At 33.6% G+C, this 17491-nt stretch overlaps 1 protein-coding gene and 1 long non-coding RNA gene across 4 annotated transcripts in view; one reads left to right on the top strand and one right to left on the bottom strand.

Annotated features, from left to right (window-relative positions):
- Window positions 1–17491, bottom strand: part of LOC108192168 (uncharacterized) — a 117370-nt gene that overhangs the window by 17316 nt on the left and 82563 nt on the right. The window lies entirely within an intron of this gene.
- fibpa (fibroblast growth factor (acidic) intracellular binding protein a) lies at window positions 98–11640 on the top strand. Of its 3 annotated transcripts, none has more exons than XM_087280281.1 (11): window positions 98–327; window positions 1677–1783; window positions 4868–5066; window positions 5149–5275; window positions 5362–5462; window positions 6018–6151; window positions 8014–8122; window positions 8202–8265; window positions 9692–9778; window positions 9863–9960; window positions 11332–11640. In XM_087280281.1, the coding sequence occupies exons 2-11, from the start codon at window positions 1699–1701 to the stop codon at window positions 11399–11401; spliced, it is 1074 nt and encodes a 357-aa protein (XP_087136407.1). In that variant the 5' UTR covers window positions 98–327; window positions 1677–1698; the 3' UTR covers window positions 11402–11640.

The following is a 17491-nucleotide window of genomic DNA, read 5'->3' as shown; positions in this document are numbered from 1 at the left end:
TTATTAGATTAAATAAACTATTATTTAAAAACATTTTGCTTTAATCAATATAATTTAACCCCCCCCCCACACACACACGAAGATCAATCGAATTTATAAATCCAAAATGGCGTCACGAATATTGAATATTGGCATCCATTTGGTTCAGTATAAAACATCCATTAACATAACGTTAAAGATAAAATTACCAGAACACTTGGTACCTGAAACCATAGATATATACATTAGATGTCGCCTGGCCTATTGTTGTCTATTGGACGGAATGTGTCAATAGCGCCGCCATCTTGCTACAGGGTAGCGCTCCTTTGACATAAATGCGGGACCAAGGTACTGTGAAGGACTGTGGCCATCCACAGCCAGAGATATACACATATACACATATATCTATGATCGGGAGTTTTCCTGGATGTTCGTATGTAATTTTTTTTTTCCTAATTACGAAAATTATAATTTTACATCACTTTTCTACATTGATGGATCGGTGACCGCACGTGCATTCCTGACAAAAAAAGCTTGTGTTTGTGTGTACAGAAATGTACTATCCACCCTGCCTGTTAAATTTGATCTAATTATGTCCTGAAAAACAGCTCCTCTCCTGCTTTCACTTCTCATAATGACGGAGGGAGCGATTTGTTTGTGAATGAATCCCCCAAACGGCTCTTTCACTAACGTTAGCCGACAATAATACAGTTTCCGGCAGCGCAGCATCTCGTTGTCATATTTCTTTTGCATTGTTTGCTGATTTTATTCAACAAAACTAGCATAAGCCGAGTGTTTAGTGGGAGTTGGAGCTGCTTTGCCGTATGGTGAATGCAGTAAGTTACTGTTATCATCAATAACGTTACCTGATTAGCACAAAAGTTCAGAACATACAAAAACAGAAAAATACTTAATATTACCTATAAAATGTTTTGCCTTTGTGCTTTGTTTTCTTTGTTTGCTCGTTACTACACCCGTAGACAGCGCTAAAGTCCCGCATCTTCACGTAATGTCTTGACTAGTGCGGTTGAATGACATTTGTCCTGGGAGCACTGTACCACTGTGGCGGCGCTATTGACGCATGCTCAGGGTCCCTATGCAATATTTAGTGTATATATCTATGCCTGAAACCACAGCAAAACACATCGAGTCACGTAAATGTTACGTAATACGAATACGGCGCACACCCGGAAGTAGTCGCGACAGATTGTTGTTGCTATGGATGAAGCGTAGCCGCTATATTAGACAGTTATTCCATGGCAGCCATTTAACTTACATGCTAGTTAGTACTGCTTGACCAACAGTATGCAAGCTTAACTTACCTATCCGACAAGCTTATGTTTTCGAGTGAGCAGCCGCTGGATTCAAAACAAGAGCTAACTTAATGTTGTGACATCTGAATGTGATTCAAACCTGCTCATTCGCTTGTGTCCGGTAAGTCCACTGAGGATATTTCGAAAATCCAGAATTCTGTAGCATGTATGAGATGTGTGTGGTGTGCTATGAATTGGTCAAATGGCCCCGTAGTTTAAGCTCTGAGTATGTAATTATTACTGTAAGTCTTGTTTCTTTGACTTTAGTTCTAAAGAAAGAACCTCTGAATATCTGCTTGGCCTTGTAACTTAATAGTTCACTGTGAATGTTGAACGCATTTGTTTATTATTACCCAACTGTGACCATGTGACTTCGTTGTACAGCGTTCATAGTGCCCATGTCAAGATGTCTGTGGAGCTGGATGTTTTTGTTGGAAACACCACCATTATGGACAAAGAAGTGTATCAACTGTGGCTGAATGGATATACAGGTAGAGTATTGTTGTGTATGAGATCATATTCACCATAAAACCTGTTTGGAAATCTATTTTAAATACAGTTCTGACAGAAAAAAGAGACAACTGGAAAGTTATCATGAAACAGTAATGAAATTTGAAATTTCGAAGACACATTTTAAGTTCTTTGTAATATAAAACACATATGAGCATCATTAGTTTCAGTGTCCTTGACTTTTATAGGGCAAGTTCTTGAGTATGTCAGTCGAGTCTGGGGCAGGCTACCTAAAGGTCTTTGAGGAGAACCCAAAACCGATGCTGTCAGATAAAACAGTTGCATCCAAAATTATTAAACCACCTGAATTATTAGCCCTCCTGTTTGTTTTTTCACCTAATTTCTATTTAACGGAGAGAAGATTTTTTTCAACACATTTCTAAACATAATAGTTTTAATAATTTATTTTTATTAACTGATTTATTTTATCTTTGCTATGATGACAGCACACAATATTTTACTAGATACTAGAAAAGAAAAAGCTTAAATTGGCTATTAATATTGACCTTAAAATGGTTATTAAACATTTAAAAACTGCTTTTAATCTAGCCGAAATAAAACAAATAAGTCTTTCTCCAGAAGAAAATATATTATCATACTGTGAAAATTTCCTTGCTCATAACATAATTTGGGAAATATTTAAAAAAGAAAAAGTTTTTTTTAAAGGGGGTTTAATAATTCTGATTGCAACTGTAGGTATTCCGATTTCACTACTGCATTGTTTCCTGCCTAACGCTCCAGTGTTATCCTATCTTATTCGGCGAAATAAGACATTTGCTGTACCCAGGAGTAAAACTAAACATCAGGAACTCTCCTCTATTTCTCATGCTCTGAAATAGTTTTATTATATAACTTAATTCATAGTGTTTTATGTTAAAGATGCTGCAATACCCTGTCCTGTTAAATAAAAAAACTCAAAACATGACAATATTAATTGTATTTTTTAACTGTATAATGAGAAAAAATGTCCTATTTTGATGTCCACAATAAATTTTATTTACTAAGATTTTCTATTCACAGAAAGGGTATTAAATGCAATTAAATTGTCCAATTTAGTGTTCCAAGTACATTTTGTGATGATACAATTTCAAAATATGGGTCAAATAATGTTCCACCTTGATTCAGCAACAGATGCACAGTATATATGTAAACAATGGACTTATTCTTTTTTAAAATAACTTTCTCTATTGTTTTTTTTTAAACATTCATACACATTGACTTACAAACTTGGTCCAACAAACATTTACACAACAATTTACAATAAAATATACAATATACCAGAGATGCCTAAACTATTTGGCCCTCTATCCCATCTGATAAGAGAGGGAGAATGTTGGAATTTTGTGGAGAATGCTTTTAACAGAGATTGTCATTTCTAATTTAACATAACTGTTGAGCTACAAAAAGCAAACTGAAACTAAATGTTTCAATGAAATGTTGTGAATGAATCAGATAAAATAAATAAATAAATAAAAACAGTCACTTGATGGATAGTAGACATTGCAGAAGACATTAGCAAGCGAATCAAGGCAAAGTGTATTTTTAGTGTTATAAATGGGATTGTCCATGTTTTTTGTTGTTGTAAGACATTCATTCATTATAAAATGTAAAAAAATGTATACTAATTATACAAAGTAATTTAAATGTAATAAATTATAGTATCAAATAAATTATATAATGATTTATAATAATAAATTAGGAAATTACATTGACAACTTTTACAGTTTGGTATATTTATCTGTAGCTCACCACCCTCACCACCCCCAGTTTTGGCCCTTCTTAAGAAAAAGTTTGGGCACCCCTGCAATATACAAACAATACATAAAAAAATAATAGATAAATAATCTATTAAGTAAATAATAATAAAATACTGATCTTCAGTTGTATTTAAATTAGTGTAATCCTCTTCAATTTAACTATTTCCTGTAGATTTTATGTCTTTAAAAATAATCTATGAAAGGTTGCCAGATTTGGTAGAATTTATAATCTTTCTTTTTTTGGGAGAATTTAATTTTCTAAAACTGACTGAATCTAAAATTATGAGAAATATTTTGTCTCAAAATAGGTTAATCTGCTGTTTTGAAAGCATAGCAAAGTGTAAACATTTTTATAATTAGTATTTGAGAGCTTTAAATCTTTTAATAGTTACTTTTAATAGTAATCATCTTTTATTAATCTTTAAATAATCAAATAATACTTGTTAGTATGTATGTTTGGTATATTATCTATCGCACAAAATAGTTTCTGTGATCTAAACACTGATTTGTTGTACTGAATGACATTTTAGTAGGTTTCTTTACTTAATAAACCGAAATGATGATAGATTAGATTTGATTCACCTTAATTGTCATTACACATATACAAGTACAAGGGAATGAAATGCAGTTTAGGTCTAACCAGTAGGGCAAAAGCAGCAAGTATTTATTTTACTGCAAAACAATGCCAAAAATAAATTGCAGAAATTACATAAAAAAAAAAAAAAAGCTAAATAAAATGAAAAATAAATGGAAAGTTACACAAATAAACAAACATAAACATAATTCTACATCAAGACATTTATACACAACCAGTATTTCCACACAAGTTCTGGTATAGGTATCAGTTATAAGTGCATTAATAGAAAACTATGATCAATATTTACAGATGGATGTACTATGAATATAACTATAATCAAGTGATTTATTACATATAGATGAAGATACTAATCAGGATAATGCAAAAAGATATGAACAGAATATACAGGTTGTTTTTTCTAGGTTGTTATAGATGATATGAAAATCCAATGACATGATAAATGTAAACAAAGCACACTGTAATGTACAGAAAAACATAACAAAAATGTAATACAGCTTTATATTTTAAACCCCATTTAGCTTTAGTCTTGACATAATATTCTAATTGTCCAAAACAATGATTTGTATCAGTTTGATCCTTCATTTTTTATTATGATGTAATTATTTGTATTAATTGTTGCAAAATTGTACACCACAAAACAGGGAACAATTAACATTGCAAAGCACATTTATTATTAAAATAAAAAAATAAAAAATTGATCTCCCTGATAGTGAATGATGCAGTGAAGGTGCGGATAGAAGGAGGTGTGATGGAGGAGTGTGAGGCGAGTGCAGATGTGCTGCTCAGTGACACAATGGACCAGTACAGAACGTTTCAGATGTGCGAGAGACTTTTACACCACCCAGCCAAACTGGCCAATCAGCTTCTGTTTCAGATACCGCCAGACCGACAAGCCATGCTCATTGAACGGTACCCACTGATTTACATCTTGATATGAATAGTCAGTTATTATTCAATATAAGTTCATTTTTATTTACATTTGTCCCTCCAGGTATTATGCTTTTGATGATTTGTTTGTACGTGAGGTCTTGGGAAAGAAACTGTCAAAAGGAACTAAAAAAGATCTTGATGACGTCAGTGCAAAGACAGGCATTTCGCTGAAGAGCTGCCGAAGACAGGTGGACTGTCTGAAACTATACATTTCTCATATGCTACTAAGATTTGTTTTGAAGTGATTACAGTACATCTTTCTCCTCAAATACAGTTTGACAACTTCAAGCGAGTGTTTAAAGTGGTGGAAGAACTTAAGGGCCCCCTGGTGGAAAATATACGACAGCACTTTCTGCTACCTGATCAGTTAGCCAGGTGAGATTGTCTAGTTTCTTTCTGAATCTTTCTTATAAACACAGAATTCAGCCCAGAAAGGGAAAGCAGTCATATTTAGGAGATATTATTATTCTTTTAGTTTTATCTTCATTAAGTCAAACAAATACTTTTGCAATAGCCTATTTTCAATGTTATCATTTTTATCTGGAGACTCTTTATCTGGATTGTTTTTTTAAGTGAAATCTTTAAAAATAGTAGCATTTTTAACAGGAGTAAATCTTAAAAAAACTTTCTAGAGTAGTATGTTATTTTATCCGTTATTTATTGCATTCTTTTGTCTTATTTTATTGTTATTCATTATATAAAAGTGTTATTTATAAAATGTCATAAATAACTATTTATAACATATTTCTAATACATTTATTAAACATTTCAATAACCAGAGAAGTTAATATGGCAGTAAACACAAAGTTCTCTCTCTCTCTTTACATTCATTAATATGAAGAGACGAGTTCTCTTGAGCAGTTGCTTCAGTTGTGATTTGTTTTATTAATTTCTCCTCTTGCTTAACAATTCTGCCAATTCATCCTCCAGAGACTATGCTGCAATCGTGTTCTTTGCCAATAATCGTTTTGAGACGGGGAAGAAGAAGTTGCTGTATTTAACCTTCCAGGACTTTGCCTTTTGTGCTGGGCAGCTCATCAACCACTGGACTCTCGGAGCCGTGGGTAAGACCACTTACACACAGCCATCTGCAATACTTAACATTGGTCAATCCTGGCATTCAGTGGTCAGATATTTTTGTGTATTGGTCTGTGTGCCAGGCACCCAATCCACTAAATAGTCATCATAGTCGCATGTCCTACTCATGTACTACCTAGGTTGTTTATCATATAGCAAAACACTTTAAATGTGCATTGTAATATTTGTGTAGTTATATTAATGTCTAACATGTGTAATAATCATATAAACAATAAAATAATTGAAAACAATATTACTAACTTTAAATAATATTATGTTTTATAATAATAAAAATGTATGAAAAAGATTATAATCATAATGCCAATATATAAATTGTACTAAAAACAGTTAAGTAGACTGTTAATTGAAAGACTATGCAGTCAGCCAGCCTGATCGCCAAGAAACGTAAGTATTTTACCTTTCGTCAGATTCGTGGCTAATTCGTACGAAAAGGAGGCGTGGCACTTAATCCCACCCCTAACACCAACCGTCATTGGGGAATGAGGAAATCGTACTAAGTTGTACGAATTAGATTGTACGATTTTATACGAATTAGCCACTAAATCAAAAAGTTACGAATTGCCATGAGATTGTGTTGAGTCAGCTTAAAAAAAAGTAAAATAATATTTGTTTTATTTTGTGAAACTGTAAATAATAAATATATAAAAACAGTTATTTAGTTAATATGTTATTAATAGGGTAATTAATAATGCCCATTTAGGTATGTGCAGTTGAAAGCAACAAATATTTAGTCCTGTTATGAAAATAGTTCTTTTTCAAATATTTCCCATGTGATTTTTATAAGAGCAAGCATCATTTTAGGGTCAACATTATTCTTCACTTAAGATTCACTTCACTTTTTCCCCCAATTAGCTAAAGAACAAACTACTGTTGTCCAATGAGTTGCCTAATTACCTTAATTCATCTAGTCAAGCACTATAAGTGGAATACTAGGACTAATAATTTTTTGTACTGTCATCATGATAATATATAAAAGATATTGATTATAAAAATGATGATAATTAAAAATGTTGAAAAAAATCTCTTCATTAAACTGAACTTGGGAAATATTTTTTAAAAATTTACAACAGGCATTATAAGCTAGCCTTCAGCTGTATATAGGAATGAATATATTTTTTAGTGTGTAAAATAACAATGTTCATTGGCATATTTTGACGTTGTACAGACAAACCCTGGACATATAAAAATACACTATATTTAAATATATTATACAGTTGTTGTAAAGTAAACCCCTTCAGGGTTATACAAAAACTTTTCACCATCACATCAGGGTCCCAGGGTGCTTTCACACTAGCACTTTTGGTCTGCATCCGGGTTCGTTCGACGTCAGAGTACGGTACGTTTAGCTAGTGTGAACGTTGTATTCTGTACTCGGTTGAACACGACACGATAACAAAACCAAAAATTTCAGTAAAAGCAGAACTCCATTTTTGCGCTTTGCTTTCATGGCCGTCACCTAGCAACATCTGTACACTAAACACCAGCTTGATGACACAAGAGTACCAGGGTTCAGAAGGAAAAAGGACGGTGTGAACACAAACCAGCCAAGGGGTCAATATCGATCTTGGGTTTGGACCAGACATTCGAACAAAGTGTGAAAACACCTCTAGTCACCCTTTCAGGATTTATTTTGCACCAAAGACTGACTGAAGTTTTTTTTTGTTCCATTAATATCCAAATGTTTTGACTTAATTAACATCTACATGGACACTGCCAGTCTAAACACTTAGTCCAACCACCTGCAGTTCAGAAAAATATTGACCTAATGAAACAATCTCCTTTTTTGTCTCTGTCTGTACTCTCGAAATCTACCGTCTTTCTCTCTTAGATAACATGATGGAGGACATGGATGTAGATCTGGATAAGGAATTTCTTCAAGACCTCAAAGACCTCAAAATTCTAATCACAGACAAGGATCTCTTAGACCAGCACAAAAGGTGTGTGTTTAGCAGAGTGGTTGAACTGATTGGGATAAGGAGATGTATGTCTGAGTAATGAAAGCTCTGGTCCTCTCAGTTTAGTGTGCACTGCTCTGAGGGGTAAAACCAGTGTCTTCAATGAGATGGAAGCCAATTTTAAGGTATGTGTTGGTCATCCGTATAAAAGTTTTCTACACACTGTAATAAACAACAAGTGAAGAATACAAATGTTTTTATGTTACTTTAACTTATTTTAATACGTAAGTAATCAGGTTTAACTATTATATATATTTTAGTCTGATTGATGTAAGTTGGGATGACTAGAAAAGCTAATTTGATTCAGCTAAAGCCCCGGTCAGATCACACAATTTTGGCATGATTTCGGCATGATGTCCTTGTTGTAGGGTGTCGTGGGGATTCATAAATGAAAAATGGGTGTCGTGACACAAGATTCAATTAATCCTTCTTGTGTAATGTGGCATAGTTCACGACAACCGATACTATGCCTGTGACGCCTCACAAGACCATTGCAGAAAGTCACGTGGGTGGCACTGGCCAATAGGAGCACACCATTTCTTAAGTATATATGGGTGTTGCCGTTATTCTGCAAGTTAGGTAATCAAAAAATAGACTGCATATTTACTTATGGGTGGGTCACGGGTGGATAAGAACAATCATTGGTTATGCTTGAAGTACCTTTTCTAAAATATTAAGGTGTTTTAAGCAATTTTATCTGACGGACTGGCACAAATATGCAGACATCTTCATTCTCACAACAAGTTTTTGAGTTCTCTCATCCTTCTAACAGAGTTTGTTGTTCCGAGGTAATCTGGCAACAGTGCTGCAAATATGCTGCAAAAGCATGTCCTGCTTATTCAAATTTATATAATAATAAAATGGTGACAACAGTTTAATACAGGCTTCTCTGAAACAGAATATTTCACTTTAATTTTATTTAGGCTAGATTGTTATTTTATTTAACAAACCAACACAATCGGCAATTCGTGTTTTGGCACATATAGCAGACTTGTTTTGAAGTGCATCACCTCAAATGTTATTCATTATTCTTTTTAATGGAAAACTGACCAACAAAAGATACATTAAAATTAGGATAAAAAAATAAATAAAGCAACGTCGGCGCCAATAGCTTGGTGGTTAGTTCGTCAACACATTACACCGAGGTGCTCGCAGCGACCCGAGTTCGGTTCCCGTCTCGAGGTCCTTTGCTGATCCTTTCCCTATCTCTGCTCCCCACACTTTCCTGTCTCTATATCTCCACTGTCCTATCAATAAAAGGTGAAAACCCCTAAAAAATAAATATAAAAAAAAAAAATATTAAAAAAATAAAATATAATAAAATAAAGCAAACAAAATTTGTTTCAAAAAGATATTTTTCCAAGAAAAAAATCGGAAAAAAATATTTTTGTTTGTGCCCCTCCACTACTCAACTATATGGGTGGATGGTTTGTTACGCTCTGAGGAAAAGAAGTATTTAATGAATGTTTGATCTGACCGGGACTTAACAAAAGGCAGCAAGATTTTTTTACAGCGCAAAGTTTTGATTTCCAAATATCTCCTGAATCACAGAATCTCTCAAGAGGCCTTGTAAATATCGCTGCCAAATTAATCAACGCAAAAGACGTCCGTGATTTCTTCATTGACCTTGTGGAAAAGGTACATTTTTAAACAAAAGCGTTTGTAAGCCCTGAAGTGCTGTGCATGTTTTTACAAAGCACTAAATCTTTACTTTCTGCACAGTTTATTGAGCCATGCCGATCAGACAAATGGACATCAATAGACATGAACCTCTTCCTTACTCATTATACTAATTCAGCTCATATCCTTGACACCTTCAAGTAAGTATCATGGCTTTTGTTTAAAGTGTATTAAGTCATGTTTTTTTGTGCAGGGCAAATTCTCTTTGCAGCCAGTGGAGGTCAGTGTATCATGTGCACATTGCTGTATCTGTAGTCACCTTTGTTTCCTGTCTAGTCACTTGCGCGGTTTAACCACAGTGGAATGCGCTTTTCTGTTTATACAAACCAAATCAGGAGAATCACTTGAAAAATATGTATTTATCCCAAACTACACTACTGTTCACATATTTGAGGTTGGTGAGCTTTTCAATAAATATATTTTTAAATATATTATGTTAACTAAGGTTACATTTATTTGATCAATTAACAATTGTTATTGTTAATAACAACTGTAGTATTATGAAATAGTAGTGCAATTCTGTTTAACATATTTTTCAGTCTGTACTTTTTCAGTCTGTACCTACCAGATAAATACCCCCAGATGAATGTGTGTGTGTGTATATATATATATATATATATATATATATATATATATATATATATATATATATATATATATATATATATATATATATATCTTTACTTTATTGTTTGTTAATTGTCATAATAATCTGATAAATAATCTTTGACATCTTATTTTATTTTTAAATCTTATTTTAAAACAATTTTAAAAAGTTTATAGTGAGAGAACTTTGGATTTTTAAAAACATCTTTATTTGTCATATTTTCTTAAAAAAGTTATTTAAGATATATTAAATGAAAAAATTATATTTAATTGTAATTATTTGGGAATAATCTCTAATTGGAATATGCAGTTGTTGTTATTATTTTGTAATATGTTTTTATCTATAATGATCTTGATAAATATAAATAAACAAATATTACAATGAGCTATATGCACAGTTAGAGTTTTAAAGCCAATGATAATCTTCCAGTGAAAGCTTAATGCAACTATTTTCAATTTCACACGGTTGTTTTTACAGCATCAATGTTGTAATGTTATTACTATACATACAGTTAAATAGACTTAGGTATTCATTTAGTTGTTCAAGCGTAAAACGAGATGAAAGACTGTTGGAACCACTGGTAACGTCTGGTATTGAAAAATGGTATTGAAAATACTGGAGTAAAATAAATTGTCATATTTTAAAGACATCGTGGGGAATGGAATTTTATGCAGTGCTTCTTGTCCGATCTGAGACCCACTTCATATCTTATCTAATAGGCAGTGAAAAATTGCTGATTTATAAGGAAATCAGATCTTAAACATGACAATTTTGTAATGGAAAGCTGCCTGAATGAAAATTAAAAGTCAGTGTGCATATAGCCCATTCTGTACTTATAAAACAGGCTCTTTTAAGACTTACTTTTCTGACACATTTTTTATCTTTCCCTGTTTTTTTCCCTCAGGCACCATGCGGTCTGGACTAGGTACATGGGAGTTATCAAAAGTTGCATTCTTCGGATGTACCATGACTAAAGAATCTATAATTATTATTATTTGCTTCATCTGCATGCACTCCAGCATCTGATTTAAACTGATGTTTAATTTTCCCCTGTGCATCATCTTCTTGCTTTAATCCTTTCCCAAATATATCCTCCCCCACCAGCTGTCCATCTCTTCACATCCCTCTCTTTTTTTTATCCTTTCTTCATTCTTTCACCCTTGGCCTCTAGAACTGTATGACTTGTAAATAAACACAGCATGATTTCCACAGACACTGTCTGCATTGTGTTTTCATTTAACTCCGCTTTGTGGGTTTCCCTTTTAGCAAACCCACTGAAAATACACAGGACATTTGGTAATGATGGAAGTTCAAAACAAGATTATGTACCGATCCTGCTTGTTTTGACGAACATAATGTGGGGGTCTTAAGCAAGACAAACTGCAGGCAGAGACAGTTTATTTCATGCACCTGTCAATTTTGACATTGTGGCTTTTTATGTTGTTGTTTCTCTTCAGTGTAATAAAGTTAAATATTCATTAAAAAAATCCTAAATTTATTTTAAATGTTTCTTTTAATGCACACAATTTTTTTCAATTTGTGTGTGAGTGTGTGTGTGTACATCGATTACAATGCATATTTTTGTAGTCAGTTTTCTTAAAATTAGCTTTTTGTCAGGGTTTTTTTTTTTTGTTTCACCTTTTTCAAAAAACACATTTGGGCAGTATTTCTGCAGTTTATGGAGTAAAACAGTATTTCAGAATTATGGATGATAAAAAAGATACCCAAAACCCCTTTAAAAAAACTGATTAATATGTCAAAAATAAGAAAAGAAACAACAATTTTAAAGCATTGAACAGAATATTAATACAACTTAGAAAAATTGTAATACAAAAAAAAAGTTTCAAATTCTTAATGTAATAAATCAACGTATGAGTGCGTCTCACAATTGAGGAAGCATTCAACAATTTAACAAGAAGAGACAATACACACGAGAAGTGCTAGTTATACAAAGGAACTGTTCAGAGAATGAAATACTAGAGTATGGAGGTGGAGTTTATTTTAATGGAGAGTAGAGTGTTTCTACAGGTTGTTTGTCAAGCCCACTCACCTGTATAAAGGACTTCGTAAATGGACAATGTAATTTTTTTAGAGATCTAGACTGATTGTAAGAAAGTGTCTGGTGCAAATGTGCAAAACTGGTGAAAGTGTCGGTTAAAGGGCACCTATTTTACCCTTTTTTCAAGATGTAAGATGAGCCTTTGGTGTCTCTAGAATGTGTCGGTAAAGTTTCAGCTCAAAATATCAATCAGATAATTTATTATAGCCTCCAGAATCTGCCCGTTTTGGTTTCTGAGTACAGTGTAGCTGTTTTTGTAGCCTGTGGCTTTAAATGCAAATGAGCTGCTTTTCCCCACCCACTGTTTCTACTGTGTTACATCAGATAAACAGCAGTCAGTGATAGAGACAGACAAGGATGAAGCTGAAATGCAGCTCATTAGTCAAAAATCCCAGTAAGTTTATTTAAAGTATTTGTGGTGGAGTTTATTCAAGCCTGATGTTTCACACACAAATGCCTATTAGCAAATAAATGCATATTACTTTTACTAACACCATGCGGCTGTGGTAATTATAGTGGTTAAGAATTACATAGCAATTTCACTCTCTTTATTACAAACATGCTCTATTTTAAAAATGTTTTAAACTTATAACAAACACAGTGAGTTGGAACAGATATTTTAATCTGTTTCTTTGCAAAACAATGTTCTGTGGACATGTGTATACAGGTTATTTCAGAAACATGGTGCCTGTCAGTTAATTCGGTGGGCGGGGAAAACCACATTCCTACTGTACTTCACGTTGCAGTGGGCCTCAAAATCACTGGGACTTGGATCCTATTTTTCACATCAGAAAGTTTAAAAAGATTTTTCGGGTTTATATCACTCCAATATGACAGGGGACGCACAATACCTACACACAGTTGTGTCCAATCAGCTTGCAAAAGTTGATTTTCATTATAGGTGCCCTTTAAAGTGTCACAGACATGAAAAAGTGTTTTCTACAGGTGGTTTGTCAAGCCCACTCACTTGCGTGAGGCATACTTAGAATTAACTTTTATATTTTGAGGTTGTCATGTGGAGAGAGAAGAGGGGGTCCTGTATTTGTACACAGGGGCTCAGGTGATTTTTGAAGATATTATTATTATTATTATTATATTTTTACAGTTTCTTAAGAATAATAAATACTCAAGCATTCATAAGGATGTTGTGAGCTGTTATACCAGTGACTCCTCTGGGAAGTGGGCGCGTGCTGCAAAGATGGGTTTGAGGTCTGTGTGTGGCCCCGGGAAAGCAGCAGGGGGCCACAATTTGTCAGACCTTGGTGGCACAGTGTACGTGTGTGTTTTTGCAATAATAGTATGTAATGACAGCTGTCAGCCCTACCACATTACTTTGGAGGTTGTTTTTGGTACAAGCGTAATGGCAAACAGCTTTGTTTGTCCTTTTGTCAATTGCAGAGCAAAACTATGTTTATTTCTTTGTATAATTTGATGAAGTCTAAATGTGATGCCTCCAATATGAGGAATGTGCAACTGATTTTTCTGAGTTGATAATGTTTGATTTCTTTAATTACACGAACCTGACTAAAGCCTCAACTAAACAAAAGCACGTTGATGTGTTTGTATTTATTATAATGTAAAACAAATTGGTGAAATAAATGTTCTGTTGTCATTCAGTGTAACGTATTTGTGTAAAAATAAAACAACATACGTACTCTGTTTTTACTGAAATATATTAAGAATAAGTAGTAATATTAGACGTAATTGTATTAAATGGTTTGAATTTAAGGGTTTAAAGGATAATGGCAAAGAAATCAAATAGTTTCAAGTAACACTGGAAATTTGGCTCCCTTAAACTGGAAATATGTCGTTCTTATTTATTTTAAGGTGAAGAGAGGCTTTGATTCAGCAAAAATCTGTTGAGTGCAAGGTGAGTTTTTTCCAGGAGAATCACACAGTCTTAAATGTGCTTAACTACTAAAAATAGATTTTGTCCGAAAAATAGTATAGATGGATGGATGGATAGATAGATATAATAATAGATAGATCTAACCTTGGCAAACCCACAAAATTCAGATGTTTGCATGGTAAAACTTTAATTGTTCTTTAGACTTTCTGTAAACATGTTCATCATCACACTTTGCAGGTGTGAATGCCATCCTTACATTTATGTACATCGAACATATGAGCAAGACCAAGAGCTCTGAAAAGGTGGTCACTGTCCACTTACAAAGGGACTCTGGTGTGATTTGACTGAAAAATAGATGCAGCACTGACCAAATGAACCCAAAACAGGAGATGACGTCACAAGATAAAACAATAAAAATGTCAGAATGTCTGCTCTGTTAAAGCTTTCTATTATTCCTAACCAGTGTTACGTAAGTTACTTTAAAAAGTAATTATAACTTATTACATCATTCAAATTGTATTTAAACAAAACAATCTAATGACTATCTGAATTGTAACGTAATTTCTTTGTTATGACATTTATTTATTTAGCTACTTTAAAATCCTTATAAATCTAAATGCATAGATACAAAATAAGCTCTTTTAATTATTTTACCTTTGACTTAAATTTAACACTTAAGAATTGTTAAACATGGCAAAACTCAAGGCAGTTCAATTTAAAGACACCATATTGATCATACACACCATATTGACCAGATTTCGTATGACATTTCAGTACATGTTTCTTTAGCATGTGCAATTGTCAGACACCTCTAACCTTCTTTAGTTGATAAACAGGTTATTATGCAAAATATATGGATAACAACAACACAAATACATTTGATATTTTCTTAAGTATGTCCAATAGCTTTGATAAAGATTGCTAGTTAAAAAACAGACATATTCTGCAAAATATATTGCGCAAACAATTACTCTGCTTTCTTGAACTGATTTATATAACACTGTTGAATTAATATACAGTATAAGTGATGGTGTGTATTTACTGATGGATGTCTGCTTCAGGCTGTAGTAACACATTCCCTTTCTTATGTATTTATTAAAAAAATTATGTTTAAGAGCCTAGATTATATAAAGACCTCAGTGTCATCCCACTTCAGAGTAAAACTGGAATCATATGTGTGTGATTGCTTTTCTGTATGCCAAAGCATTTGTTTTCTCAGGCTCTACCCAGCCAGGTCAGAGCAGAGGTCATGGAGACCTCTTGAGTGGACCTGGACTCTGTCTGTTTCCTGAATTATACTTGTTAAATCTAAGTGAATTCTTTTGTATGTAAACTGCCAGTTTTTAACCAGTTTTGACAAGACGGCTGAGAGTACACAAGAAACAGATTGAACTTCCAGTCCTGGTGGTCGTCTGACGTTTGTGTGCTTGAGATATTGAGATATCAAGAGAAACACATGAGGGAATTTTCTATCATTTTCTATCAGAAAAGTCTATCAGTGTTTTAACCTTTATCAGGTTAAACACCTATATGTATGACGCAATCATAGATATTTACATTATATGTCGCCTACGGCCTACCCTGTTTTCGCCATTTTAGTACAGGGTAGCACTCCTTTGAAATCAATGTGGGACCAAGGTGCAGTAGAGGACTAGCTATCCAGAGCCAGAGATATATATTGCATACATCTGTTCCCTGTGCTCAGTATGCAAATATTTTTTTAATTTACGAAAATTATAATTTGACATGACTTTTCTTCATCGATGGATAAGTGATCACACAGGCATTGCTGAGAAAGAACGTGTGTTTATGTGCATGGAAATGTATTATCCTCCCTACCTGTTAAATTTAATCTAATCCGTGTCCTAAACACACCCCCTCTCCCGCTTTTTTTTCTCTCCACTTCTAATTCTAACAGAGGGAGCGATTTGTTTGTGAATGAGTCTCCGTTATGAACGGCTCAAGTGAACCATCGATATCCCTGCATCTTAATGTGCATAATATCCAGTTGTCTGATCTAAATGGTATAAAATTTTTAATATTCAATAATTTAGGGTGAACAGTATGCACACTGTGGCGCAGGCAGTTATGTTATCAGGCACCCTTTTAAGTTCCTTCAAAAACTAGCTGTTACTTCACTTAGCCGACAATAATACAAGTTTTTGGCACCACAGCATTTTGTTGTCATTGTTTGCTGATTTTGTACAACAAAACTAGCATAAGCCTAGAATTTAGTGCAAGTTGGTGCTATTTTGCCTTATGATCAGTGCAGTAAGTGACTGTATTATCATCAATAACGTTACTTTTTAGCATAAAGGTTCATAACAGACAAAAACTTAAAAAAAAAACTGAAATCTTACCTATGAAATGTGATGCCTTTATGCTTTGTTTTCTGTTTGCTTGTTACTACACTCGTTCACAGCGCTAGTCCAGCATCTTCACATTGGCTTTAGTCTCCACTAGTGCGGTTGAATGACATTGGTCCTGGGAGCACTGTACAAATGTGGCGGTGCTATTGATGCATGCTCAGGGTACATATGCAATATCGAGTGTCTATATCTATGTGACGCAGTTAATGACATTATGTGAGGGTATAAATGTTGGTTTTTTGAGACTTGTCGCCCTCTAAATTCTATGTGAGTGTTGAATGAAACTGCAAACTATCTTCAGGAAACTTTCTTTTTAATTAAAACTCTGACTCCGGTTCTTCTTCATCTGACAGACCGGTCATTTTTTGGTTAAACTGTAAATGATCCCTAGATAAGTAACTAATTAAATGACATAAAATGAAAAGCAATCCCTTAATTTAGTTTTTCAGTGGAAAAGTAATTTAATTACAGTAAATACTTACCTTGTAACTGATTACACCAAACACCCTAAGCAGTCTAGCACACTCGGAAGATTTCTGCTGCTTGTTCAAGCAACTTATTTAAAATGAAACATCAAAATTCTTGTTTTTTTTGTGACCAACAATTTTTTTTTATTTTCAGTCTACTTAAAGAGCCCCTCTTATGTTTTTTTTTTTTTTTTTTTTTTTAAATGACCTTCCATGCAGTGTGTAACAGCCCTAAGTGAAGTGAAATATCTAGCTATGGTTTAAATCTGAAAGTATGCTTTGTTTACAACTATTGGTTCATCTGTGAAAAACTCATAGTG

The sequence above is a fragment of the Danio rerio genome, chromosome 14 (genome assembly GCF_052040795.2).
Source record: "Danio rerio strain M-AB ecotype USA chromosome 14, GRCz13ab, whole genome shotgun sequence".
Classification (NCBI taxonomy): Eukaryota; Metazoa; Chordata; class Actinopteri; order Cypriniformes; family Danionidae; genus Danio; species Danio rerio.
The sequence above is the reverse complement of the archived record's forward strand: the minus strand, read 5'-3'. Positions and strand labels throughout refer to the sequence as shown.